Source organism: Kogia breviceps, chromosome 5 (genome assembly GCF_026419965.1).
Source record: "Kogia breviceps isolate mKogBre1 chromosome 5, mKogBre1 haplotype 1, whole genome shotgun sequence".
Classification (NCBI taxonomy): domain Eukaryota; kingdom Metazoa; phylum Chordata; class Mammalia; order Artiodactyla; family Physeteridae; genus Kogia; species Kogia breviceps.
Genome location: NC_081314.1, coordinates 79,264,039 through 79,291,972, shown reverse-complemented (window position 1 = coordinate 79,291,972; position 27,934 = coordinate 79,264,039). Strand labels below are relative to the sequence as shown.

General features: G+C 37.8%; 1 protein-coding gene across 2 annotated transcripts in view; it reads right to left on the bottom strand.

Annotated features, from left to right (window-relative positions):
- Window positions 1-27,934, bottom strand: part of LMLN (leishmanolysin like peptidase) — a 130,757-nt gene that overhangs the window by 65,778 nt on the left and 37,045 nt on the right. For both annotated transcript variants that reach the window (XM_067034389.1, XM_059064393.2), the window contains exons 8-14: window positions 26,982-27,076; window positions 22,906-23,023; window positions 21,571-21,678; window positions 18,528-18,604; window positions 12,702-12,812; window positions 2,136-2,268; window positions 41-200 (exon numbers count right to left, since the gene is read on the bottom strand). In XM_067034389.1, coding sequence (XP_066890490.1) covers window positions 41-200; window positions 2,136-2,268; window positions 12,702-12,812; window positions 18,528-18,604; window positions 21,571-21,678; window positions 22,906-23,023; window positions 26,982-27,076 — 802 coding nt within the window. The remainder of the gene's footprint in view (window positions 1-40; window positions 201-2,135; window positions 2,269-12,701; window positions 12,813-18,527; window positions 18,605-21,570; window positions 21,679-22,905; window positions 23,024-26,981; window positions 27,077-27,934) is intronic.

Genomic DNA, 27,934 nt, shown 5'->3' with positions numbered 1-27,934 from the left:
TTAATATGTATATAACATTTAACTTCACTAAACTACTAACCTGGTTGATTTTCCAATACTCTACAATCTGAGCTGCGCTGATATTCACCACTTAAATGCCAACTGAATTCCTGACTGAAAGGGCAGTAGTCAGCAATTTCTACTGAACCACCGTAATAAGGCAGATCTTCTGCAGGTACTCCACTGAGTTCATCAAAGTACTACAAAGAAAAAAATATTAGGAAGGCAGGAGAGTAAGAAACATTCTATATAATCAAAACAAAGCCCACAGGTAATTTATAGCAACCAATTAATGCTGTATAACACAAAGAAGATATTAATCTATTTTTTTCATACATAGTACCACACAAAGATAGTAATATACTACCTGAGGGGTATTTTGAGGTTGTTGTAGTTTTAGAAATAAGCAAGGTAAGTAAATTAGTCTGTTTTTTATTAGATGACAAATTTGACTAATGTTTTAAAAGGATGAATAGGAAGAGTTTTAAGAGCTGACAAAACACAAAACTAATGCATAGAATTAAGATGTTTTAAATTTAATGTACTTCAAATGTTTTTAGAAGAATTAATTTATATGTTGTTTTGACAAACTTGAAAAAACCATAAGAAAATGAATGAGACCATATATATAAAATACTTTGAACACCAAAGGAACAAGGTACCAGATAAATTTTAAAGATTTCACATTTTAAATTATATTACTAAGAGTAGAAATATATAGTCACCATCTTCTGGTGTCTAAAGTACTCAGTGTGGTCATAAACATATGTAGGAAGCTCAAAATTTAGCAGCAATCACTTTAAATTCACTTCTGAGATATCATTTCTGACTAATGGATCCTTTATCAACAGCAGGCAGAGCTGAGGCTTTTTTTAGAAATAGCCACTTCAACAAAAAACTTAAAGGTCAAATCAGAGATTCAGACTGGACACATGGGACTGTTTCCTTCACCTTTCAGATCTCGTTAGGCAAACTTTTCTAAAGCAGAACTTCCAAGTCTTCTAATTAACTGTACTACAGTACCTTACTCTATTTTATTTCCTTTAAAAAATTTTTTTAAATTTTATAATGGGTGTAGTGGATTAACAATGTTGTTTTAGTTTCAGGTGTACAGCAAAGTGATTCAGTTATACATGTATCTATTGTTTTTCAAATTCTTTTTCCATTTAGGTCATTACAGAGTATTCAGTAGAGTTCCCTGTGATATACAGTAGTTCTTTATTGGTTATCTATTTTAAATATATCAGTGTGTACATGTCAATCCCAAACTCCCAATTTATCCCTCCCCCTCCCCCTTCTCCCCTGGTAACCATAAGTTCATTCTCTAAATCTGTTTCTATTTTGTAAATAGGTTTAGTTGTATCATTTTTTTCAAGATTCCGCATATGAGTGATATATTTGTCTTCTTTGGTTAGTTTCTTTCTTTAAAGAACCTTGCTTTTGATATAAAGACAAAGACTTTTGAAATAATTTAAAAGAAAATACAAACAATTTATAAAAAATAGATAGGGACTTCCCCAGTGGTCCAGTGGTTAAGACTCCACGGTCCCAATGCAGGGGGCCCGAGTTTGAACCCTGGTCAGGGAACTAGATCACACATGCCACAACTAAGACCTGGCACTGCCAAATAAATAAAAAAATAAATATATATTTAAAAATAGATCAAAATAAATATTCTAAATGTCTCTTACCATTACTATAAGACATTACTAGATATTAATTAATTGCTATCAATTAACACATTGGTTATAAAGAAATGGAAGAATTCTTCAGTTTTTTCTAACTTACAGAAAACAAATAGGGGCTTATAAATTGAAAAACTTAAGAGAATTCACTCTTCTAATTCAAAATGGAGACTTCTTTTTATTTTATTTTATTTTTTTTTTGTGATACGCGGGCCTCTCACTGTTGTGGCCTCTCCCATTGCGGAGCGCAGGCTCCGGACGCACAGGCTCAGCGGCCATAGCTCACGGGCCCAGCAGCTCTGCGGCATGTGGGATCTTCCCAGACCGGGGCACGAACCCGTGTCCCCTGCATCGGCAGGCGGATTCTCAACCACTGCGCCACCAGGGAAGCCCCTGGAGACTTCTTTTTAAAAGGTTGATTCCTGAAACCGTGCCCCAAACAAGTGTTACCTGGTACTCCTGAGGTAAAGGTTTCGGAAACTTCTGCAAATTACACACTGCAACTGCTCTCTGGTCCTGTCTGCAAGTTAACTGCAATGGATTACTTCTGAGTGTGTTACAGTAAGGGCTCAGCATTTGTCTCCTGTACACAAAGATAAAACACCATGGTATCAAACTCTGAAGAAGATATAAGTCTATTCTAGAGTTTGTCTTTTCCATTACAACTTCAATATGTTTTAATACCTTAAAACTAATTGCTAAACCAGTTGTTAAGTTATAAACTTACTTTTCAAAGCACAAGGAAATGCTTAATGTAGGTGTGAGGATTAATGCTAGATATATGACTATTTCACTGTTATTAAATAAGGTCCTATTTATCTCTTTTTCCACTTTTGCCATAAAATGGAGTCCCAAGGTCCCTAACCAGTCTTCCTTCTTCTCTCTACCTTTCAGAGTCTTCTTACGTTTGTTTTATTTATAATGTCTAGGGGTTTCAGCTGTACTTAGAAGGAGGAATAGGAAAGAGTACATCTACATCTTCCCAGAAATGGAAGTGGGATTTGTATTTTTTTTTTTTTTTTTTTTTTTTTTTTTTTTTTTTTTTTTTTTTTTTTTTGCGGTATGCGGGCCTCTCACTGTTGTGGCCTCTCCCGTTGCGGAGCACAGGCTCCGGACGCACAGGCTCAGCGGCCATAGCTCACGGGCTTAGTTGCTTCGCGGCACGTGGGATCTTCCCGGACCAGGGCACGAACCCGTGTCTCCTGCATCGGCAGGCGGATTCTCAACCACTGCGCCACCAGGGAAGCCCGGGATTTGTATTTTTATATTATTTTTTAAAAAAGGTTTCCCGGGGGAGTTCCCTGGTGGACTAGTGGTTAGGATTCTGGGTTTTCACTGCCATGGTCTGGGTTCAATCCCTGGTCGGGGAACTGAGATCCTGCAAGCTGCACATGGCACTGTGAAAAAAAAAAAAAATTCCCCAGGTGATTGCGATGCATTCAGACTAAGGAACTATGTTGGGGAATAATATGATGTTGTATCCCGCAGGCTTGCAAGCCTGGTAGATGCCCAGCCTCCAGACTGAAGAAAGAGCACAGAGACAGTGACAAAGACATCAGTGGTTTATTCTTACACATCTGAAACAAAAGCATCCTGGAGTGACACCCCACCGTGTATGGCAGACTGCAGGAGGGACATGGTAGCAATCTTCCCTACTCAGGGGAGAAAGGGGCTACCATTTATGGGGGAACTGACGTCAGGTGGGCTCATCAGTTACCAGAGAAGCCAGCAGCTGGGGTGGAGGCAAGCATGTAGGCAGTTACTGATTAAGACCTATAATTCAGAGAATTGGATAGTCATGTGAATGAAGCAGGGACTGGTCGAGCAGATGAACAGAGAACAAGAGGACAGCCATCTTGAATGGCCTGACCATACACCTTTTATTTGGCATTTTATGATTAACAGAACTTTCAAATAGTATATAATCTCATTATTTCTGAAAGGAACCCTCCAAAGTAGAACAAGTATCTTCATTTTACTGATAAGTAAAAAGTGTGAGACAATTAGCTTGCCCAAGATCATAAAACTGATGAAGGACAGAGCTGAGACTTCAATCTCTCTCTCCAAGGCCAGTGCCTTGCTCATCACAGAAGTACCTGGTGATGGGTACTTGTGTTAAAGATGTTATTCTTATCTTTTGTCATCTGGGCTAGGCCTCAAAGCAGTTTAAATCACTCATAGTTTCTACTAAGGAGTCTGACGTCTGAGTTATAAGCCTGCTGTGCGAAAAGCTGCTCATAAGCAGTAGCAGGAAGCACTGCCATTACTTTTGGGACAGCTAGTTAACTCCAGTACTACAACCTGATCTGCCAGTGTAGTTGTTCCCAAATTTTGCTGCACATTAGAATCATCTAGAGAGATTTTTAAAGTCTCCATGACCACCTTGCACCCCATACCAATTGAATCAGAATGTCTGAAGGCAGGAATCAGGCATTAGTATGACTCATAAAAGGACAAACTGGTAATTTGAAATTCATCAAAATTAAAAACCTTTTGCTCCACAAAAACCCTATTAAGAGAACTAAAAGTCATATTGGCATAAGACATGAAGAGACTTCTCACCAAAGAGGATATGTAGATAGCAAGTAAGTACATGAAAAGATGTTCAACGTCATTAGCCATTAGGGAAATGCAAATTAAAACCACAATGATATATCACACTACCTTTCAGAATAGCTAAAATAAAAAACAGTGACTGGGGCAGAGTCAAGATGGCGTACTAGGAGGATGCGGAATTTGCGTCTCCTCACAACTAGGGCACCTACCAGGCTCCTGTGGGGCACCATGGAGACCTAAGGGGATGGGAGGAAACCCCAGTGACTGGGTAGGATGTGGGGCGTGGGAGGAGGGAGGGGGGAGGAGAAGTGGAGGCAGGATGGGACTGGCACCCCTGAGGGGCAGCTGGGGAAGGGGAAGGGATCCCACACCCCAAGGGGGAAACTGGGGAACCACTGGGAGGGCAGATGATCAAAAGGGAGCATGGTCAGGTTTCCCCTGCCCACCCGGACCCCCAGGAACCTGTTGAGAACCCAGGCCTGATCCTCTGCCCACCGAGGCCCCCTCCAGCCACGCAGGTCCTGAGAGAGTGGGAGGGAGGGAAGGGGGAGCAAAAGTAAAGGGTGGACCTACGGGACCAGCACCCCTGAGGGGTGGATGGGGGAGGGGAAGGAGTTCCTACATCCAGCGGGAGCCACCCACAGTAAGGGTCCAGCCCGACGGTGGACAGCCTGGGGGAGACAGTGGGGGAGGGGTGCAAAGGAACAGTGGGGAACGGGGTCAGTGCTTTCCCTGTCCACTTGGGTACCGGGAAGCCTGCTGGGCTCCCAGGCCTAATCCTCTGCCCTTGGAGCTTCCCTCCTGCCACACAGAGCCCAAACCCCACCCCTACACCCCCACCCAGGGCCCCACCTCTACACTCGGAGACCCCCTCTGAGACCCCCTCCAACGGCGCTGGGCCTAAACCGCACCCACACACCCTCATGCAGGGGCCCTACATCCAAACTCCAGAACTCCACACTCCAGAGGTCCTCCTTTCAACGTGCTGCCTCTCCCCTTCTGGGCAGGTCCTAAGCAGAGGGGACCCGCGCTATGCTCAAATTTCACCCCCCACCCGCCTAGGTCCTGCCCCACTCTAAACCCCGCCTCTGCCTAAGTTCCACCCCCACCCCCCCAGCCTAAACTGTGCCCCCATAGCCAAGGCTTTGTTTTCTTTTTTTTTTCCTCTTTTAGATTGGGGTTCTATTTTACCTTGTTGATTCACTGTTGTTGATTCTTTTATATTTTTCCTAATAAAGCTTTTATTTTTCTAATTTTATTGTATTCTTTATACTTTGTTAATGATCTCTCCTTTTGGCTTGTTGCCCCCCTCCCTTTTTTTTCTTTTTTTTGCTGTGGTTTTATTTTACCTTGTTGCAGTTGTTTCAATTATAGTTTTATTTTTCCTGTTGTATTTTTTTTTTTTTTTTTTGTGGTACGCGGGGCGGGCCTCTCACTGTTGTGGCTTCTCCCGTTTCGGAGCACAGGCTCCGGACGCGCAGGCTCAGTGGCCATGGCTCACGGGCCCAGCCGCTCTGCGGCATGTGGGATCTTCCCAGACCGGGGCACGAACCCGTGTCCCCTGCATCGGCAGGCGGACTCTCAACCACTGCGCCACCAGGGAAGCCCCCTGTTGTATTTTTATCTTTCTAATTTTATTTTGTTTTTTATAAAAGCTTGCGGGATCTTGGTTCCCAGGCCAGAGGTCGGGACCGAGCTCCTGTGTTGGGAACTATGAGTCCAAACTGCTGAACTATCAGAGAACCTCAGATCCCAGGGAATATCAATTGGAGTGAGGCCTCCAGAATGTCCTCATCTCAGCAGCAAGACCCAGCTCTATCTAACTGCCTGCAAACTCCAGACCTGAACGTCTCAGGCCAAACAACCAGTAAGACAGGAATACAGCACTACCCATCAAAAAAAAGAAATGACAAAAAAATATGTTACAGATGAAGGAACAAAGTGAAAACCTACAAGACCAAATAAATGAAGAAGAAATAGGAAACCTACCTGAAAAAGAATTCAGAGTAATGACAGTAAAGATAATCCAAACTCTTGGAAACAGAATGGAGAAAATATAAGAAACTTTTACCAAGGATCTAGAAGAACTAAAGAGCAAACAAACAGTGATGAACAACACAGTTACCAAAACTACAAATACTCTAGAAGGAATCAGTAACAGAATAACTGAGGCAGAAGAATGGATAAGTGAGCTGGAAGATAAAATGGTGGAAATAACTGCCAGGGAGCAGAATAAAGAAAAAAGAATGAAAAGAATTGAGGACTGTCTCAGAGACCTCTGGGACAACATTAAACATACCAACATTTGAATTATAGGGGTCCCAGAAGAAGAAGAGAAAAAGAGCGGTCTGAGAAAATATTTGAAGACATTATAGTCAAAAACTTCCCTAACATGGGAAAGGAAATAGTCAATCAAGTCAATCAAGTCCAAGAAGCACAGAGAGCCCCATACAGGATAAATCCAAGGCGAAACATCCAAGACACATATTAATCAAACTATCAAAAATTAAATACAAAGAAAAAATATTAAAAGCAGCAAGTGAAAAGCAACAAATAACATACAAGGGAATCCCCATAAGGTTAACAGCTGCTTTTTCAGCAGAAACTCTGCAAACCAGAAGGGAGTGGCAGGACATATTTAAAGTGATGAAAGGGAAAACCTACAACCAAGATTACTCTACCCAGCAAGGATCTCATTCAGATTCGATGGAGAAATTAAAATCTTTATAGATAAGCAAAAGTTAAGAGAATTCAGCACCACCAAACCAGCTTTACAACAAATCCTAAAGGAACTTCTCTAGACAGGAAACACAAGAGAAGGAAAAGGCCTACAATAACTAACCCAAAACAGTTAAAAAAATGGTAATAGGAACATACATATCGATACTTACCTTAAATGTAAATGGATTAAATGCTCCAATGAAAAGACATAGACAAGCTGAATGGATACAAAAACAAGACCCATGTATATGTTGTCTACAAGAGACCCACTTCAGACCTAGGGACACATACAGACTGAAAGTGAGGGGATGGAAAAAGATATTCCATGCAAATGTAAATCAAAAGAAAGCTGGAGTAGCAATTCTCGTATCAGACAAAATAAACTTTTAAATAAAGACTATTACAAGAGACAAAGAAGGACACTACATAATGATCAAGGGATCAATCCAAGAAGGAGATATAACAATTGTAAATATTTATGCACCCAACATAGGAGCACCTCAATACATAGGGCAAATGCTAACAGACATGAAAGGAGAAATCGACAGTAACACAATCATAGTAGGGGACTTTAACACCCCACTTTCACCAATGCACAGATCATCCAAAATGAAAATAAATAAGGAAACACAAGCTTTAAATGAGACATTAAACAAGATGGACTTAATTGATGTTTATAGGACATTCCATCCAAAAACAACAGAATACACTTTCTTCTCAAGTGCTCATGGAACATTCTCCAGGAAAAATCATATCTTGGGTCACAAATCAAGCCTTGGTAAATTTAAGAAAATTGAAATCATATTAAGTATCTTTTTCTGACCACAATGCTATGAGACTTCAATTACAGGAAAAAATTTGTAAAAAATATAAACACATGGAGACTAAACAATACACGACTAAATAACCAAGAGATCACTGAAGAAATCAAAGACAAAATAAAAAAATACCTAGAAACAAATGACAATGAAAACACGACGACCCAAAACCTATGGGACGCAGCAAAAGCAGTTATAAGAGGGAAGTTTATAGCAATACAATCCTACCTTAAGAAACAAGAAACGTCTCAAATAAACAACCTAACCTTACACCTAAAGCAATCAGAGAAAGAAGAACAAAAACCCCCCAAAGTTAGCAGAAGGAAGGAAATCATAAAGATCAGATCAGAAATAAATGAAAAAGAAATGAAGAAAATGATAGCAAAGATCAACAAAACTAAACAGCTGGTTCTTTGAGAAGTTAAACAAAATTGATAAACCATTAGCCAGACTCATCAAGAAAAAGAGGGAGAAGACTCAAATCAATAGAATTAGAAATGAAAAGGAAGTAACAACTGACACTGCAGAAATATAAAGGATCATGAAAGATTATTAAAAGCAACCATATGCTAATAAAATGGACAACCGGAAGAAATTGACAAATTCTTAGAAAGGTATAACCTTCCAAGACTGAACCAGGAAGAAATAGAAAATATAGAGAGGCCAATCACAAGCACTGAAATTGAGATTGTGATTAAAAATCTTCCAACAAACAGAAGTCCAGGACCAGATGGCTTCACAGGTGAATTCTATCAGACATTCAGAGAAGAGCTAACACCTATCCTTCTCAAACTCTTCCAAAAGACAGCAGAGGGAGGAACACTACCAAACTCATTCTATAAGGCCACCATCACTCTGATACCAAAACCAGCAAAGATGTCACAAAAAAAGAAAACTCCAGGCCAATATCTCTGATGAACATCGATACCAAAATCTTCAACAAATATTAGCAAACAGAATCCAACAGTACATTAATAGGATCAAACACCATGATCAAGTGGGGTTTATCCCAGGGATGCAAGGACTCTTCAAGATATGCAAATCAATCAATGTGATATACCATATTAACAAGCTGAAGAATAAAAACCATATGATCATCTCAATAGATGCAGAAAAAGCTTTTAACAAAATTCAACACTCATTTATGATAAAAACTCTCTAGAAAGTAGGCATAGAGGTAAACTACTTCAACATAATAAAGGCCATATATGAAAAACCCAGACAACATCGATGTCAATGGTGAAAAACTGAAACCATTTCCTCTAAGATCAGGAAAAAGACAAGGTTGGCCACTCTCACCACTATCATTCAACATAGTTTTGGAAGTTCCAGCCACACCAATCAGAGAAGAAAAAGAAATAAAAGGAATCCAAATCAGAAAAGAAGAATTAAAGCTGTCACTGTTTGCAGATGTCAGGATACTATACATACAGAATCCTAAAGATGCTACTAGAAAACTACTAGAGCTAATCAATGAATCTGATAGAGTAGAAGGATACAAAATTAATGCACAGAAATCTCTGGCATTCTTATACACTAATGATGAAAAATCTGAAAGAGAAATTAAGGAAACACTCCCATTTACCATTGTAACAAAAAGAATAAAATACCTAGGAATAAACCTTCCTAAGGAGACAAAAGACCTGTATGCAGAAAACTATAAGAAACTGATGAAAGAAATTAAAGATGATACAAATAGATGGAGAGATATACCATGTTCTTGAATTGGAAGAATCAACATTGTGAAAATGACTCTACTACCCAAAGCAATCTACAGATTCAATGCAATCCCTATCAAACTACCACTGGCATTTTTTACAGAACTAGAACAAAAAATTGCCTAATTTGTATGGAAACACAAAAGACCCTGAATAGCCAAAACAATCTTGAGAAAGAAAAACAGAGCTGGAGGAATCAGGCTCCCTGTCTTCAGACTATACTACAAAGCTATAGTAATCAAGACAATTTGGTACTGGCACAAAAACAGAAATATAGATCAGTGGAACAAGATAGAAAGCACAGAGATAAACCCAAGCACATATAGTCACCTTATCTTTGATAAAGGAGGTAAGAATATACAATGGAGAAAAGACAGTCTCTTCAATAAGTAGTGCTGGGAAAACTGGACCGCTACATGTAAAAGAATGAAATTAGAACACTTCCTAACAGCATACACAAAAATAAACTCAAAATGGATTAAAGACCTAAATGTAAGGCCAGACACTGTAAAACTCTTAGAGGAAAAACATAGGCAGAACACTCTATGACATAAATCACAGCAAGATCCTTTTTGACCCACCTCCTAGAGAAATGGAAATAAAAACAAAAATAAACAAATGGGTCCTAATGAAACTTAAAACTTTTGCACAGCAAAGGAAACTATAAACAAGACAAAAGACAACTCTCAGAATGGGAGAAAATATTTGCAAATGAATCAACTAACAAAGGATTAATCTCCAAAATATATAAGCAGCTCATGCAGCTCAATATCCAAAAGCAAACAACCCAATCCAAAAATGGGCAGAAGACCTAAATAGACATTTCTCCAAAGAAGATATATAGATTGCCAACAAACAAGTGAAAAGCTGCTCAACAGCACTAATTATTAGAGAAATGCAAATCAAAACTACAATGAGGTATTACCTCACACCGGTCAGAATGGCCATCATCAAAAAATCTACAAGGGCTTCCCTGGTGGCACAGTGGTTGAGAGTTCGCCTGCCGATGCAGGGGACACGGGTTTGTGTCCGGTCCGGGAGGATCCCGCATGCAGTGGAGCGGCTGGGCCCGTGAGCCATGGCCGCTGAGCCTGTGTATCCAGAGCCTGTGCTCCGCAATGGGAGAGGCCATAACAGTGAGAGGCCCGCGTACCAGGGGGGAAAAAAAAAATCTACAAACAATAAATGCTGGAGAGGGTGTGGAGAAAAGGGAACCGTCTTGCACAGTTGGTGGGAATGTAAATTGATACAGCCACTATGGAGAACAATATGGAGGTCCTTAAAAAACTAAAAATAGAACTACCAAATGACCTAGAAATCCCACTACTGGGCATATACCTTGAGAAAAGCATAATTCAAAAAGAGTCATGTACCACAATGTTCACTGCAGCTCTATTTACAATAGCCAGGACATGGAAGCAACCTAAGTGTCCATCAACAGGTGAATGGATAAAGAAGATGTGGCACATATATATAATGGACTATTACTCAAGCCATAAAAAGAAACAAAATTGCGTTATTTGTAGTGAGGTGGATGGACCTAGAGTCTGTCATACAGAGTGAGTCAGAAAGATAAAAACTAATACCGTATGCTAACACATATATATGGAATCTAAAAAAAAAAAAAAAGGTTCTGAAGAACCTAGGGGCAGGACAGGAATAAAGACACAGACGTAGAGAATGGACTTGAGGACACGGGGAGGGGGAAGGGTAATCTGGGACGAAGTGAGAGAGCAGCACTGACATATATACACTACCAACTGTAAAATAGATAGCTAGTGGGAAGCAGCTGCATGGCACAGGGAGGTCAGCTTGGTGCTTTGTGACCACCTAGAGGGGTGGGATAAGGAGGGTGGGAGGGAGATCCAAGAGGAAGGGCGTATGCGGATATACGTATGCATATAGCTCATTAACTTTGTTTTATAGCAGAAACTAACACAACACTGTAAAGCAATTATACTCCAATAAAGATGTTAAAAAAAAAAAAGGTGACAATACCAAATGCTGGTGAGGATGTGGAGAAACTGTTATTCCTCATACATTGCTGGTTGGAATATAAAATGGTATAGCCATTCTGGAAAAGAGTTTGGCAGTTTCTTACAACACTAAACTTGCAACTACCTTATTACACAGTGATTGCACTCCTAGGCACTTATCCTAGAAAAATGAAGATTTATGTCCACACAAAATCCTGTACACAAAAGTTTATATCAGCTTTATTCATAATAGCCAAAAACTAGAAACAACCCAGATGTCAACATGTGAATGGTTAAACAAACTGTGGTACATCCATATCATGGAATATTATTCAGCCATAAAAATGAACAAAGTTTTGATATACACAACAACTGGGTGAATCCTCAGAAAATTATGCTGAGTGAAAAAAGCCAATCCCAAAGGGTATATACCATTATGAGTCCATTTATATAACATCCTTGAAATGACAAAACTACAGAAATGGAGAACAGATTAGTAGTTTCCAGGGGTGGGAGGGAAGTAGGTATGGTTACGAAAGGGCAATAGGAGGGATCCCTGTGGTGATCCAAATATTTTGTATCTGACTGTATCAATGTCAATATCCTGGGTGTGATATGGTACTATTGCAAGATGTTACCAATCAAGGAAACTGGATAAAGTACACATGAGATCTCTATTTTTTCTACAACTGTATGTTAATCTACAATTACCTCAAAAAGTTTAAAAATATATACATTTGTAAATATATGAGTGCATGTATGTGTGCATGTTTCCCCCAAAATTGGAGATTGTATTTTTTAAAAAGCTTGCTAGGTAATTATGAGATGGATCCAGATTAGAGAACCACTATTCAAATGTTGCTTTATGTTTTTGATACTGAATCAATAGTTGCATCTATGTTTATGAGTGCATTCTCTGAAGAAAACAAATAAGAATGCTAGAGTATGCAAAATTTTGCAATATATATTTATGAATTACAAGGTAGACAGAAATGTTTTATGGCTCTGGCGCTCACACTGTAGATTCTTTTGGTATATGCTTTAAAACAATAATGTGGCTACTTATTATGATATTATCATAAAGAACTGTAGATGGTTTTCTACACATTTTGAAATTGAACTGTTTAGACCACATTTTGAAAATAGGGACACTTTAGGCTCTGGATAGAGAACAAAATCAGGAACAAACTGTGTCATCAAAGACATTAGGAGGAAATGCATCCTTACTTTTGTCTCTGCTGATCAATCCAGAATTTACAGCTCCTCCTGACAAAGTCACAGCCCATTCCTCGGCCCCAGTCTAACTTCTCAGCCATGCTGTAATTAGCTTTATACCAGCTGTGGAAATAATTCAAACAAAGCACTTTATATTACTGTCATTTAAAAAACAACTCCAGCATACCAATTACAAATCTCAACAATGAGCAAACTAGAACCTCAAAAAGGACTTTGGTGACCATCCCCACAGATGAGCATTTACAAACAAAGTCCTTGCTGCACAGGATTGCTGCACAGGATCACTGCAGCAGGGACTGTGAAATTTTAGTCTTGAGGAAAACATGAGTACTCGAGGGTGCTTTTACATTTGAAAAAAACCAAACCAAACCAAACAGTGTTCCCACTGTAATTTTCAAAGATGATATAAGTCACAGAGGAGAAAATGATTAAGGTGTGAGACAATGGGAATAAAAGGCAAAGAAACAAAGAGAATGAGAGAAAAAGAGAAGGGAGTAAACTGAAGAAGAAAAGTAGAATTACTAGTTGTCTAGCCTTTACCTAATCTGATCCAGTTGGACCTAGTTTCTTGCTTCCCTGGCCTTGAATTTGTGATATTCTATCAATATGGCTCCTGCCTGTGACTAAACATTACACCATTATAATAAGACAAGTGAATAATATGGCCAATACATTAAAAATGTTCCAATTTCAGAGAAAAACCACAGTGATTTATCGATACTTTCCTGGCAAAATTAATCAAAGGCAATGAACCTACTTTTGTTAGTTTTTCATCTTTATTCTTAATGACAAGATTAGTTTACACATTATAAAGCTATACAAAATAGCTTCTTTCTTGCTTGTATTATATCTTCTCCCCTTAGAATTATCAAAACAGTAATAAAAACACAGGCTCAAAAGTTGAGGGAATGATAAGAATCATCCCCTCCACTCTAGCACTTCCCACAAAATCTAACAACTGCAGAAATATGTAACATAGCATCTTTCAAAACCTTCTCCCCTTTCAAAGAACAGAACACTCAGAGAGAAACTGAAGAAATAAAGCCTGGCACTCCAATACCAAAATGTCTGAAACCTTTGCAGCTACAGTGTAAGTCACCTTAATTAGCTAACTTGGTATCACAGCAGGTCAAGCTGCCCAGATAGTAACAGGTACCCTCAATCTTGCACACTAGCAAGTATTTTAGCAGTGCCTAGGTAAGGAAGTCCTTCTCCCAAAGGATAAAATATAATGTAATTAGATTCCCTTGGGAATTACCATATCTAGTATATGTTGATGAGTGCAAAGCATAGTATCAACACTGTCATTCAATCATCTGCTAGGCACTCCAGCTACATTTCTTGAAACCTCCTTCATATGTTTTCTTTGCAGTTCTTCCTGTACTATTAGTCAACAGTTATTAAGCACTTCTTACATGCTAGGCACTTTGCTAAGTGTAGCTAAGGCTACAGCAGTGAATAAACAGTTTCTGCCCTTGTGAACAATATAATCTAGTGGGGAAGGCAGATACGAAAAAGAAAATTACAAGTGTGATAAGTAGGACAGAGATTAAGTACAAGGTGATAATAGGAGCACATTGAAACCTAAGCTAGTCTGGGGAATTAGGAAAGGTTTTTCTGAGGAAGCAACTTTAAGCTAAACCTAGAAGGGTGAGCACACGTTAGCGGAGGGAGCAATTAGAAACAAGATTTCTTGGTGGCATTAGTGGGTTGTGAAATCAATTTAGTGGATCTTAATCAACGTTTCTTTCTCTCTCCCTGTCTTTTAAAATCAATAGAATACATCTATAAAAAATTACATATTAAAATAAAAGATTAAAAAATAAAATCAATAGAAAAAGAGGACTACATTGTAGATAGTAAGGGTAAATATTGTTTCGTGAAACTTTGAATGATTCAGTTTTTGTTGTTGTTGTTTTTAATTAATTAATTAATTAATTTTGGGCTGCACTGGGTCTTTGTTGCTATGCGTGGGCTTTCTCTAGTTGTGGTGAGTGGGGGCTACTCTTCATCGTGGTGTGAGGACTTCTCACGGCAGTGGCTTCTCTTGTTGTGGAGCACGGGCTTCAGTAGTTGTGGCGTGCGGGCTTCAGTAGTTGTGGCCTGCGGGCTCAGTAGCTGGGGGTCACAGACTCTAGAGCGCTAGCTGTGGCACACAGGCTTAGTTGCTCTGCGGCATGTGGGATCTTCCCGGACCAGGGATTGAACCCATGTCCCCTGCATTGGCAGGCGGATTCTCAACCACTGGGCCACCAGGGAAGTCCCGAATGATTCAGTTTTATATGTAATAGCTAATACTTAATTGGCCCTTATAATGTGCCAAGTACTCTATTAAGGGGTTTACATATATCAACTCATTCAAGGCTCATAAAACTCTATGAAGTAGATATCACTTTTTATCCCTATTTTACAGAGGAAAGAACTGAAGCAAGGATACAACTAGTAAATGGCAGAGCTGGGATTTGAATCTAGGGTTCTGGTTTCAATGTCTGTGAGCTTTTAAAAAAATGGAAATATAATTCACATATCATAAAATTTACCCTCATGATGTGTACAATTCAATATTTTTAGTATATTCACAAGGTTGTGCAACCATTACCATGATCTAATTTCAGAACATTTTCATCACCCCCCAAAAAACTATGTACCCATTAGCAGTCACTCCTCAGTCCGTGGCAACCACTAGTCTATTGCCTGTCTTTGTAGGTGAGTGTATTGTGGACCTTTCATAGAAATGGAGTGTGGTCCTTTGCGTCTGGCTTCTTTCACTTGGCATAATATTTTCAATGTTCATACATGTCGTAGCATGTATTAGTACTTCATTCCTTTTTTAAACATTTTTAGAGCAGTTTTAGGTACACAGCAAAACTGAGTGGCCAGTACAGAGTTTCCATACACCCCCTGCCCTGCAACACACATACCCTCCCCCTACTATCAATATACGGCAACAGAGTGCTACATTTGTTACAATCAATAAACCTACATTGACACGTCATCATCACCTAAAATCCATAGTTTATATTAGGGTTTACTCTTGGTGTTGTACATTCAATGAGTTTGGACAAATATATAATGACTTGTAGCCATCATTATTCTGTACAGTATCATACAGAATAATTTCACTGCCCTTAAAACCCTCTGTGCTCTGCTTGTTCATCCCTCCTTTCCCTTAATCCCTGGCAACCACTGATCTTTTTACTCTCTCCATAGTTTTGCCTTTTTAAGGATGTCATATAGTTGGAATCATACAGTATGTAGCCTTTTCAGATTAGCTTCTTTCACTTAGCAATATGCATTTAAGGTTCCTTCATGTCCTTTTATGGCTTGACAGCTCATTTCTTTTCAGCTCTGAATAATATTCCATTGTCTGGATGTACCACAATTCATTTATCCATTCACATATTGAAGGACAACTTGGTTGCTTCCATGTTTTGGCAATTATGAATAAAGCTGCTATAAACCTCTGTATAGAGGTTTTTTTGTAGGCATAAGTTTTTAATCCATTTGATTAAATACCAAGGAGCATAATTGCTGGGTTGCTATGGTATGAGTATGTCTGGTTTTGTAAATCAATGCCAAACTATTTTCCAAAGTGGCTGTATCATTTTACATTCCCATCAGCAGTGTAAGAGGGTTCCAATTTTCCCACATCAATATTTGCCATTGTATTTTTTTTTTTTTCTTTTTTTGGCCTTGCCGCATGGCTTGTAGGATCTTAGTTCCCTCACCAGGGACTGAACCCGCACCCTCGGCAGTGAAAGCGCAGAGTCCTAACCACTGAATTCCCTGCCATTGTCTTTTTTATTATAGCCATCCTAGTGGGTGTGAAGTAGCACTGTGGTTTTCATTTGCATTTCCCCAATGATGCTGATAATCATTTCATGTGCTTATTAATCATTTGTATATCTTTAGAGAAATATCTGTTGAAATACTTCACCAACTTTTAAATTGAGTTGTCTTTTTATTTCGAGTTGTAAGAGTTCTTTATATATTCTGGGTACTAGATCCTTATCAGATAGATAATTTGCAAATATTTTCTCCTTTTGTGAGTTCTTTCCACTTTCTTGATGGTGTCCTTTGAAGTACAAGTATTTAATTCTGATGAAGTCCAATTTATCTATTTTTTCTTTGGTTGCTTGTGCTTTTGGTGTCATATCTAAGAAATCACTGCCTAATCTAGTGTCATGAAGATTTACACCAATATTTCCTTCTAAGAGTTGTATAGTTTTAGCCTTATATTTAGGTCTTCAATCCATTTTGAGTTAATTTTTGTATATCATGTGTGGTAGGGCTTCATTCTTTTGTATATGGATATCTAGTTGTCCCAACACCATTTGTTGAAAAAACTATTCTTTCCCCATTAAGTGGTTTTGGCACCCTCGTCAACATCTTTACTCTTAATCATTATATATGTATGTGTGTACTTTGGTCGTGATGTATTCCTCACTGTGTGAGACACTATGCCTAAAAAACTTCTAAACGACCCTTTGCAGAATGTGTGAAGGGCTTTGGGCAGTAGAAAGGACCACTTGAGATGCAGGGAGACATTAAAAAAGGCTACTATAGTAATCCAAGGAAAAGATAATAGTGGCCTTGAAAATGTGACCCAAAAAGTAGACAGACTCCTGGGATGCTGAAGAGCTAAAAATTAAGCAAGATTTATGATTGATTAGATGTGAGAGGTAGGGAGAGGGAGTTGTCAAGGATGATTCCCAGGTTTCTGGATGGAAACATGATAATGTCTTTTACTGGGAGAAGGAATTTAGCTAATCTACACTGAAGTCTTATGGATTTATGAAAATTAATTTCCACATCTACAATTTAAAAATACTGCCAGATACTTAGAAACATCTGGCTCATTTTTCTCTTGCATCAGAAAAAGGAAGAAATGCTTTAAAATTCACCAGTGCCATGGTTTCACTAGTGACTCACACACTCCACAGTGCTTCTATGTCCTACTGGTATCTTAAAGAAACTAGCATTATTTACAGAAGGGCTATAAATAGGTTGTTAAACAGAGCAGCAGGACCACTTTTGTTGGCCATTTCTTGTTAGGGATAAATGGGAAAGAGCTATAATGGCACTAAAAGGAATCCAGCTTTTTTTTTTTCTTTTCAAAAATATGAATTTCCCTACTTGGTCCACTGAAAATGACGAGAAGCAATGACAACCCAGTAGAAATGAACACAGTCCCTAGATTGTGGTTTCTAAAAGCTATTCTCCATCAAAAGAAACATTCCAGTGCTCCTTGGAAGATTGGCTGATGCCAGATCTAGGATGATATAGGGTATGTGCAGATCAGCCTGGTACATCCTGCTATACCAAAAAGCAAGGAAGCTATCGAAAACTGAGACTTGTCAAAAAAAAAAAACAACCCAGGAGCCCACAGTGAAAAAGACTCCCACTGGAGTCATTTAAAAACAGTATTCTACTGCTTTACAAGAGAGTTCTACTGCCTTAAAACCAGGAATCTATACATAAACCCATTTCACTTCCAATTAAAAAAAATTGTTTATGTAAGCTTTTCCTTCATATCCACATGGCCTCTACTTATTAAAAAATAAATCTCATAATGCCAGGGATTTATTTCTATTCATTACTATACACCTCAGGGTCTCAAACATGTACTGTATGAATGAATGGAGCTGGTACAGGTAATGGATAGCTAACTGCATAAAATTTTTAAAATAGGTATATTTTACTCAGTGTAAAATGTCAGTATTTTCTCAAGCTAATATTCATTTCATCTTAATAGTAATCTTAATATTCATTTCATTTTAATAAACAATTCATATAAAATTCTCACAGCTGTCTTACCCAGTGTCCTCCATTAACGCCAGAGTGATTCGAGAGAGGACTCGGTTCTGGGTGTGAGAACCAGTCATTGCTTCATTCTGAAAATCACCAACAGATTTTAATTAGAAGACTGGACTCGTTGCAAGTCCCAATAATTTTTGTGAGTGCTTTGATATATATTTAAAATGTTGCAAGTGTGAGAGGCTGACAAAATATTGACTTAAAATAGTGCAATACATAAACCTCTTGAAGATGACAAGACTGAAGCTTAAAGCAAAATCTACTTTCTGCCTCAAATGTGTATATTGTATACCATTTCCCTGTAATGACAGATAACTAGCATTTAGAACTCTGTGATGAAAATGAAGACAAATATATGGAAACAGAAATACTGTAAAAACATTACACTATTCTGGCAAAGTAAAGTGGGTAGTTGAGACAGATGCCCAGATAATGCAGTGGGGAATGGAATACTCGCCTGAATTACAAAGAAAATGCTTTTATAACCAACTTTCTATACTTTGCAATCACAGAAATACATATTAATATGCAAAACAAGTATCACAGAACCATAGGATCAAAGGAGTTGCCTGAGGGACCCAAAATATCAAGGTCTACTAACTACCCAATGTCTTAATTTGTATAATAAAATTCCTACCAGGAGGTCACCTAATGGTAAGGACTTCACTGTCTCTTAAGGAAGCATATTCTATCTTTGGGAGGCTCTGATTATTCTTTTTTTATTTTTATTTTTGGTGGGGTGGGGCGCCTGCACGGCTTGCAGGATCTAAGTTCCCAGACCAGGGATCAAACCCATGCCTTTAGCAGCGAAAGCACAGAGTCCTAACCACTGGACTCCAGGGAATTCCCATATTCTACTAATCTTTATGTTGAACACTGGATGGCCATCTCAAGTACTTTAATATCATCTTTTTAAAAAACAGTTCAAAGACACAAAGTTGGTTTCAGAGGAAAGGCAGCAGTTAATGAAACTAATAAAATGACTACTCTCAAGTCTTCTATTGAAAACTAAGTAAATTTTCATTTCTGGCCAATCTACAGTTTTCTAAAATTCCCTCACTCGAGAAAACTGCTTAAGGAAAACAAAGAAACTTGTTCTCATGTGAGAAATAAGTGTACATGTCTTCCATAAGTTTCTATCAGTTACTTTGTGGTCACCAAGGTAAGAACAGTCAGCACAAGCATTAATTTCACTCTTTTCATAATTTTGCTAACTTGGATCATGGTGTATGTAACCTGCAACTATTTAATTATTTAAACAGACATCTAAAAAAAAAATACACACACACACACTCACAACACACACACACACACACACACACACACACACACACACACACACACACCCTTTGACCCAGAAATTCCATTTCCAGGGATTTATCCTTCCTTTTTCTATATAAACAAATCTGATCTTGCATTAACTTTCTAGTTGTGCTCCCCTAGAAACCTAATAAAGGTGGAATGTCAACTGTGTTACCAGGCAACAGGACTTAAGGAAAAAACACCACCTGTTACGCCTCTGGACTTGGGATTACTATAAATGAACATGAATACCTGTTAGTAAAACACAGTTTTGGACTTCTCTGTGTGCAGTGACTCTTATGGGTATGTCCCTTACAGGCACCTGGAAGTTATGTCTATGAAACTGTTAAAAAAAAGATGTTGGTTCTTATTTGGGACATGGTACTTCTAAGGCAGACTGGTTCTTGCACCCCTCTATTATGGTCTTGTGCTTATGGTATTTGAGCTGGAGGGAGAGGGAGCGAGGCATGGATGACAGCCGTTAGAGCACTAGAGAAATGCCTGACTCTGCCATGCTGGCATGCTGTACTTTCTTTCTTGTATGCTTCTAATGTTTTTTGAATGTGACCTGTTTAGGTCTTATAGGTTTGACTGACTGTTTAGTTGAACCTAAGAACACCTACTGGAATGCCACTCCTGTAAGGCACTGAAGATATAAATAAATTGCTTATTACAACATTTTTAAGACAAAAAATTTAAAACATAATTATTCATTAAAAAGGATTGTTTTTACATTCATATAATACTATGTAGCTGTTTAAAAATAAGTAGATCCATGTATACAGTCTATTCTACTAATGGATGTAAATGAGCTCATGTGAGACTAGTAAATAAGGGAATGACATCAGTATAAGATGGAATCATGTTTGTTCATAATGATTCCTCTCTGGATTTTAATGTTTTGTGCAATGGAGCAATAGCAGCTAAATTAATCACTTTGCTGTACACCTGAAACTAATACAACATTGTTAATCAACTATGTTCCAATATAAAATAAAAATTAAAAAACAAACAAGAAACCAAAATACACTAAGACAGCAGAACACAGCAACAGAGGAATGCTGTGCTGTGTATGATGCTCATTCACTCCATGTTCTTCCAACTGGCTCAGTATGGCCAGAGGCTTTGTCTTCGAAGTGTTTGTTGCATTGTTCTCTTACCTTTGTACATTTTTCTCTTGTCCCCATTATTCAGATTTATAGTCTCCCATCTATCTACCATTGCCTTTTGCTATTGTTTAAGGTAAAGAAATACTAGAGTAAATACAGGAGTTTATTTATTGGAAATATGATGTCTTTTCAGACTGAGCTAGTACTTTTATTATGACTTATTGCTTTTGTTAATAACCTGGTATTTGTGTTTCCTACAAGCCTTGTTATTTTTAGTGTTCCATTTTGAAGAAAGAGCTTCCTTAGGAAAGCATACATTGTATGATAGCAGAAGCACTTATACTGCCTTGGAAAGATGTCTAAGATATATTATTAAATGAAATAAGTTGCATAAATGTATGAACCTATTTAAAAATAACCGTGTGTCTGTCTATCTGTCTATCTAACATTTCTGGAAGGATATTTTAAAAACTTAAATACTGATTACATCTGGAAAGTAGATCTGGAAAGCTAAAGGGGAAAGGGACTTTTTAAATTTTTTTACTTTATAACCTATTATATGTTTGAATAAGTTGAGTACAAATTCTTTTATTAAAGAAAAAATGTCTAGTAAAATTCCAAAATAAATTGACCTCTAATAATCGCTTTTCCCAATGGTTGAGCTCAGTGCCCATTCCACCTTGATTTTCAAGTTCCATTCCCTCCAGAACTGGACAGTTAAAATGTTTTCGTGCTTCATCCTAAGAATCAGAAAAAAATAAGTAAATAAACCCTACAAAAGTACAGCATAATGGCAAACTCCTTACCACACTGGATATAATAAAGTAGTCATTAAAGAATTACTTTGGTGAGAAGAGAGAATGTCTTTTAAAATATAGTTTTTAATATAATTAAATATTTTGATACTGTCACACTTTTCTTTGCTATTGAACTACTATTTCTCTTAATAGTTTTTCCTCTATTTGAAGATTTTGGCTTTAAGTCATATATTTCAAAAAAGTTATAGACTGGTATGATTGCCATTTGCAACTGTTGTGTCAACAATGATTTTAATGCAGGTATAAATTGCTCTTATTATGGATATAGTTTTTGTAAGAAAAATAAGTTGTTCATTAGAAAACAATTTTGTTCATTTGGTTTCGTCTGTCCTTCAGTTAGAGATTTCCAGGGATGGGAAATATCCCGAGAGCAGTGCAAAAGTTCAGAGGTCAGAAGGAGCTGTGTGTAGTCAAGGAAGAGGGAGAAGGGAGAATAGGTTTCTGTCATTATATAAGAGGGTGTGATGATTAATTTTATGTGTCAACTTGGCTGGGCCACAGATAGCTGATCAAACATTATTCTGTATGTTTCTGAGAAGGTGTTTTTGGATGAGATTAACATTTAAATTAGTGGACTTTAAGTAAAGCCAGTCACTCTCCGTAACAATGGGCCAGTCAGTTGAAGGCCTTCATAGAACAAAGGCAGACTTTACTCCTGAGCAAGAAGGAATTTTGCCAGCCGACTGCTTCTGGACTCAAACTACAACTCTTCCCTGCGTCTTCAGGTTGCCCGCCTACCTCATCAGATTTGGGACCAGCCAATTACTTAAAATAAATCTCTTTATCTCTTTCTCTCTCAACACATCCTGTTCTGTTTTTCTGGAGAACCCTGACTAAAACAGTCTCCAAATGAAACGACCAGCAATTACACATATAGTACCAGGGATCCTAAGAGGTATCACAACAGAGCACTGGTAGCACAACTTAAAGCAGTGGGTAAATTGCAGCCATAAGAGTCATTGCCAAATTTCTGTTTCCTCAGATTGTGCTTGGCCTATAGCTTTACTGTACTGCCTTTATATTATGTTTCCTACTACAGGCTTTGAAATTTAATCATTAGATCTTAAACAATAATGATTAGTAAAGAAGGGACCATAATGAACGAAAAGAGCAGATGGCTCATGAGACATGAAGTTCAGTGATACTCACAACAACACGAGGTGTTACTACAAGATACACAGTGTGAGGAACTCTCTTATTATCTCGAATATCCCACAATCTCTCCACTTTTCGAACTACTTTATCACTCCATTGATATAATCCAATACTGCAATTAAAGAATAAAAAGACAGTCGTTTTTGCAAATTCACCACCACTTTAAGTGTAAAAGTGTTTATGAATATCAATATTAACATATTTGAGCTTACTATATACCAAGTACAAGTTAAGACTTGATGGTATTTTCTAATTTAATCTTTTCAATAACTTTATGAGATTATCATCACTATTTTGCAGGTAAAGACATAAGCTTAGAGAGATGAAGTAACTTGCTCAAATTCAAATAGCTGATTTTTGGCTAAGATGACAAATTACTTCCTCTTAACAAATTTACTGGATAAAACAAAAGCATGGGGCTTCCCTGATGGTGCAGTGGTTGAGAGCCCGCCTGCCGATACAGGGGACACGGGTTCGTGCCCTGGTCCGGGAAGATCCCACATGCCGTGGAGCGGCTGGGCCCGTGAGCCATGGCCGCTGAGCCTGCGCGTCCGGAGCCTGTGCTCCGCAACGGGAGAGGCCACAACAGTGAGAGGCCCGCGTACAGAAAAAAAAAAAAAGCATGTCTAAAGACATATCCTAGTACTGTACTTAACAAAAGGTGACATTTTAATTTAGTGGGAAAGCATAATTTACTTAATAACTGTGCTGTAAAATTGGTTATCCTACTAGGAAAAACAAAGTTAAATCCCTATTTTACCCCATACACAGAAATAAATTCCAGACAAATGTCAATAAAAATGGCAGAGTAAGGACCTCTGAACGTCATGAAAGCAATGGGGAAAGTATCAAAATTGGCCAAATGAACTTTTTCAGAACTCTGGAAATTAACCAAAGGCTTGTAGTAATCCAGGAAGCACTTCCTTAAGAAAAATGGATGAATCTCAGTAAGAACAGCAAGCTTTGTGGCGTTTTCCCATGCCCTCTCTCTAGCTTTGTGGCAGCTTTGAAAACCAACAGCCCACAATCATGGTGAAAACCAGCAATCTGGCAGCCAGAGGGAACAGAAGGGGGTTGACTGGCAGAATGCATTAAAAAAAAAACATGATCCAACTATGTCTACAAGAGACACAGTTCAGAGTCAAGGATACAAATAGGTTGAACGTAAAAGGATTAAAAACATGTACCATGAAAATAAGACTCAAAAAAGAGCTGGAACAGTTATGCTAACATCAGACAAAATAGACTTTAAGACAAAAATTGTTACTAGAGACATTTTATAATGAAGAAAGGGTCAATCCACCAAGAAGACGTAACAATTATAAATATGTATGTGCCTTACAAAAGAACCCCCAAATACATGAAACAAAAATAAATTCTAAATGGATTACAGCTATGAACATAAAAAATTCAAATAATAATTTACCAGAAGAAATTTAGAAGAATATTTGTATAATCTTTGTAGGGCAGAAGAAGCTTTCTTAAGCAATAAAAAAGATTAATAATATAAAATTTAAAAACTTTTCTGTATGAGAAAAAATATGACAAATAAAAAGATAACTAAATGGGAGAAAACAATCTCATTTGGGGGAATCTATCTTGCACAAGTAAACTCACTACTACAAAACTGTTATATTTATTATAGAAAATTATAATGGACATCAATTTTTTTTTCTCCTATAACCTGTATCATTTTTTTCTGGCTTTTTCCTAGATTACTTCTACCACTGACCCTATGACTCTCTCATTCTCACCAATAAAACAGAATATAAAGAGGCTATTTTTTCCCACTATTATTTTATGAAGATTTTACACATTTATTCAAAGAATTATATGGTGAACACCTGTATACCCAGTAACCATTACTTAGATTCTACAATTAACACCTTTATTTGTTGTATCATATATCTATTCATCTACCCATGCCTTAGAAAGATTATTCTTAATTCCTTTTCTTTTTCCGTGGCAAGGAAATGTTTAAACATAAATAGTGAACAAAGCCAACAAGAAAATAATCAGATTTTCCCTCATTAATAACTCTAATATCCTCTTCATCATTCACATTTCAAGATTAATGGTTTCTCCAAATAAATAGGTTAGGGCCAAATCCGACTCTTTCTATGTCTAACACCTGAATTTCTTATTACTCTCTTATGTCCATTTATACTGTAAGATTTCCTGCTTTTGAGGAATATCCCGAATGTAAGAAAGCACTGCAAATTATCAGCTTAACAATGGTTCTTGTGTGTAGGAATCTCTCTCCTCCTTACCTACATCACTACGTAGATGTTGCCTATCTCACTATTTATGTGTTTCCCATAAAGACCACAATTCTTAGGAAAGACCAGACTTCTCCCATACAACCAAACGACACAGTCTAGGAAGTAAAACATGTATTTCTACATTAGAATTATTTCTTCACACGTACTCTAAAAAAATACTATGATGAACAAAGTACTGTTTTAATATTTATTTACTTCTAGCTACCTAAATGGAGATCTTCGTGGGAGAATTAATTTTGTATTCTACATCCATATACCACTACTCTGATAAAGATAGGGAAGAGTGTCAGCACCCCGAGAAGGTTTCCTTATGCCCCTTCTCAATCTATTCAACTTGTATGGCATTTAATAGCCTGCGGCTTCAAGTAAAACTACTAATCTGTCTTTTATCGTTGACTGTTTTTAAACTCCATACAACTGAACTATGACTTTTTTTTTTTGGCTGCGTTGGGTCTTTGTTGCTGTGCATGGGCTTTCTCCAGTTGCGGCGAGTGGGGGCTACTCGTCATTGCGGTGCGCAGGCTTCTCACTGCGTTGGCTTCTCTTGTTTGTGGAACACGGGCTGTAGGCAGGCGGTCTTCAGTAGTTGTGGCACATGGGCACAGTAGTTGTGGCTCAGGGGCTTTAGAGCATAGGCTCAGTAGTTGTGGCACAATGGCTTAGTTGCTCTGCAGCATCAGGGATCTTCCCAGGCCAGGGATCGAACCCGTGTCCCCTGCATTGGCAGGTGGATTCTTAACCACCGTGCCACCAGGGAAGTCCCTGGACTATGACTTCTTTCATTGAACTTTGTAACTGTGATATTCATACACTTTATTGCAGGCAACAGTAACGTGTTCTTTTTAGTGCCTTGTAGTTTTTGGTTATAGGAATATATCACGATTTATTTACCCATTCTTCTATTGATGGACCTTTGGGTGGTTTCCATTTTTTGTTTATTAATAACAAAACTGCCATGAACATTCATTTACATGTCTTTTTGTGGACATGTGCTCTTAATTTAGAGATTTATTTTTTATATAAATGCATGCAAATAGTTATAGTTCTGTGACTGATATTCTATATAAAATTCTTGATAATTTTTTTTAGTAATTCTTGGTATTATTTCTTTTAGGCCCTGAACCTCTAGGTCACTGTTAATATGATGTGCTAAATAAAATACCAGTTAACATGTAAATATTGCCATGTACAGACAATAATTATTAAAAAAACAAACTATAACTAACCCATATTTTCCCATGGCCTGACTCTCCTATAAAGTAATACAAGCTACAGAGTGGTGGAAAAGAGTCCTGGCTCTTTGGATAAGTCACTTAAGTTTTCTCCATCTCAATTGTTTCATCTGTAAAATGAAAAGGTGAAGCTAAATGAACTCTTTTTTTTTTATTGGAGTATAATTGTTTTATAATGTTGCGTTAGTTTCTGCTGTACAACGAAGTGAATCAGCTATGTGCATACATATATCCCATCCCTCTTGGACCTCCCTCCCACCCTGCATCCCCATCCCATCCATCTAGGTTATCACAGAGCACTGAGCTGAACTCCCTGTGCTATACAGCATGTCCCCACTAGCTAGCTATTTTACACATGGTAGTGTATACATGTCAATCCTAATCTCCCAATTCATCCCACCCTTATATCCTATCTTATTTTAATAAGATAGGACATACAATCTTCTTAGGCTAGCCATAAAGCCACTATTATTTATGGAACTTAACATGCCATGATTCTCAGATTCTAGTCTTAGCACTCTCCTAAAAAAGAATAAGAAAAACAAAAAACAAATACCTATAGTTAAAAGGTGGGAGACCATCTGCAAATCTTGAAGTTAGAGGATTTCCATCTTTATCATGGTAGAATGCAAATAGCCCAGCAGAGAAACCCTGTAAGAAAAAGTTCAAAATGTCTTACAGTGAAAAATATCAAATGTGATTATAGATAAACATGCCACTATCAAAAGAGAACACTGATACAACCACATAAAAGCATCAGGCCAATACTTCTACAGGAACTTGCCATATACTGGAATTGGACTGAAATTAAGTGTTTCATATTATGAATTTTAAATTTCAATTACTTGAGATAATTCTAAGTGAGGAAACCAAAAGTAATAGTAACAAAGACATTCTTTGGTTGGTATAGACAATGCATTTATTTATTTAAAGATGTGTTTATCATAGTTGGTCCTCTTCACATGAACTTACTAATAAACTCCACAATTGCAACCAGGGAATGTTACTATTAACAACAATTAACAATAGAGTTTAGAGCAGGGCGGTGTGCTCGTAAGATCACTCAAAAAAATTCAAAGTCTTTGATACCAACGTCCATATTTAATATATATCTATATCTAAAATAAAAGACTATAAATGTGTGTTTATGTGGGGGGGGTGTATACTTCAGAAAAAAGACTGGAAACATATATCGAAATGTTAGCTGTGGTTCTTTTGGTGGTAGAGTAATGTGTAAAGTCATCTGTATTTCTAAAAGTTTTATACAATGTGAATTTGTGTGTTTATATCACATTTTTAGACAGTATTTTAAAGAAGTCTTCGGGCTTCCCTGGTGGTACGGTGGTTGAGAGTCTGCCTGCCAATGCAGGGGACACGGGTTCAAGCCCTGGTCTGGGAAGATCCCACATGCCGTGGGGCAACTGGGCCCGTGAGCCACAATTACTTAGCCTGCACATCTGGAGCCTGTGCTTCTCAACAAGAGAGGTCGCGAAGGTGAGAGGCCCGCGC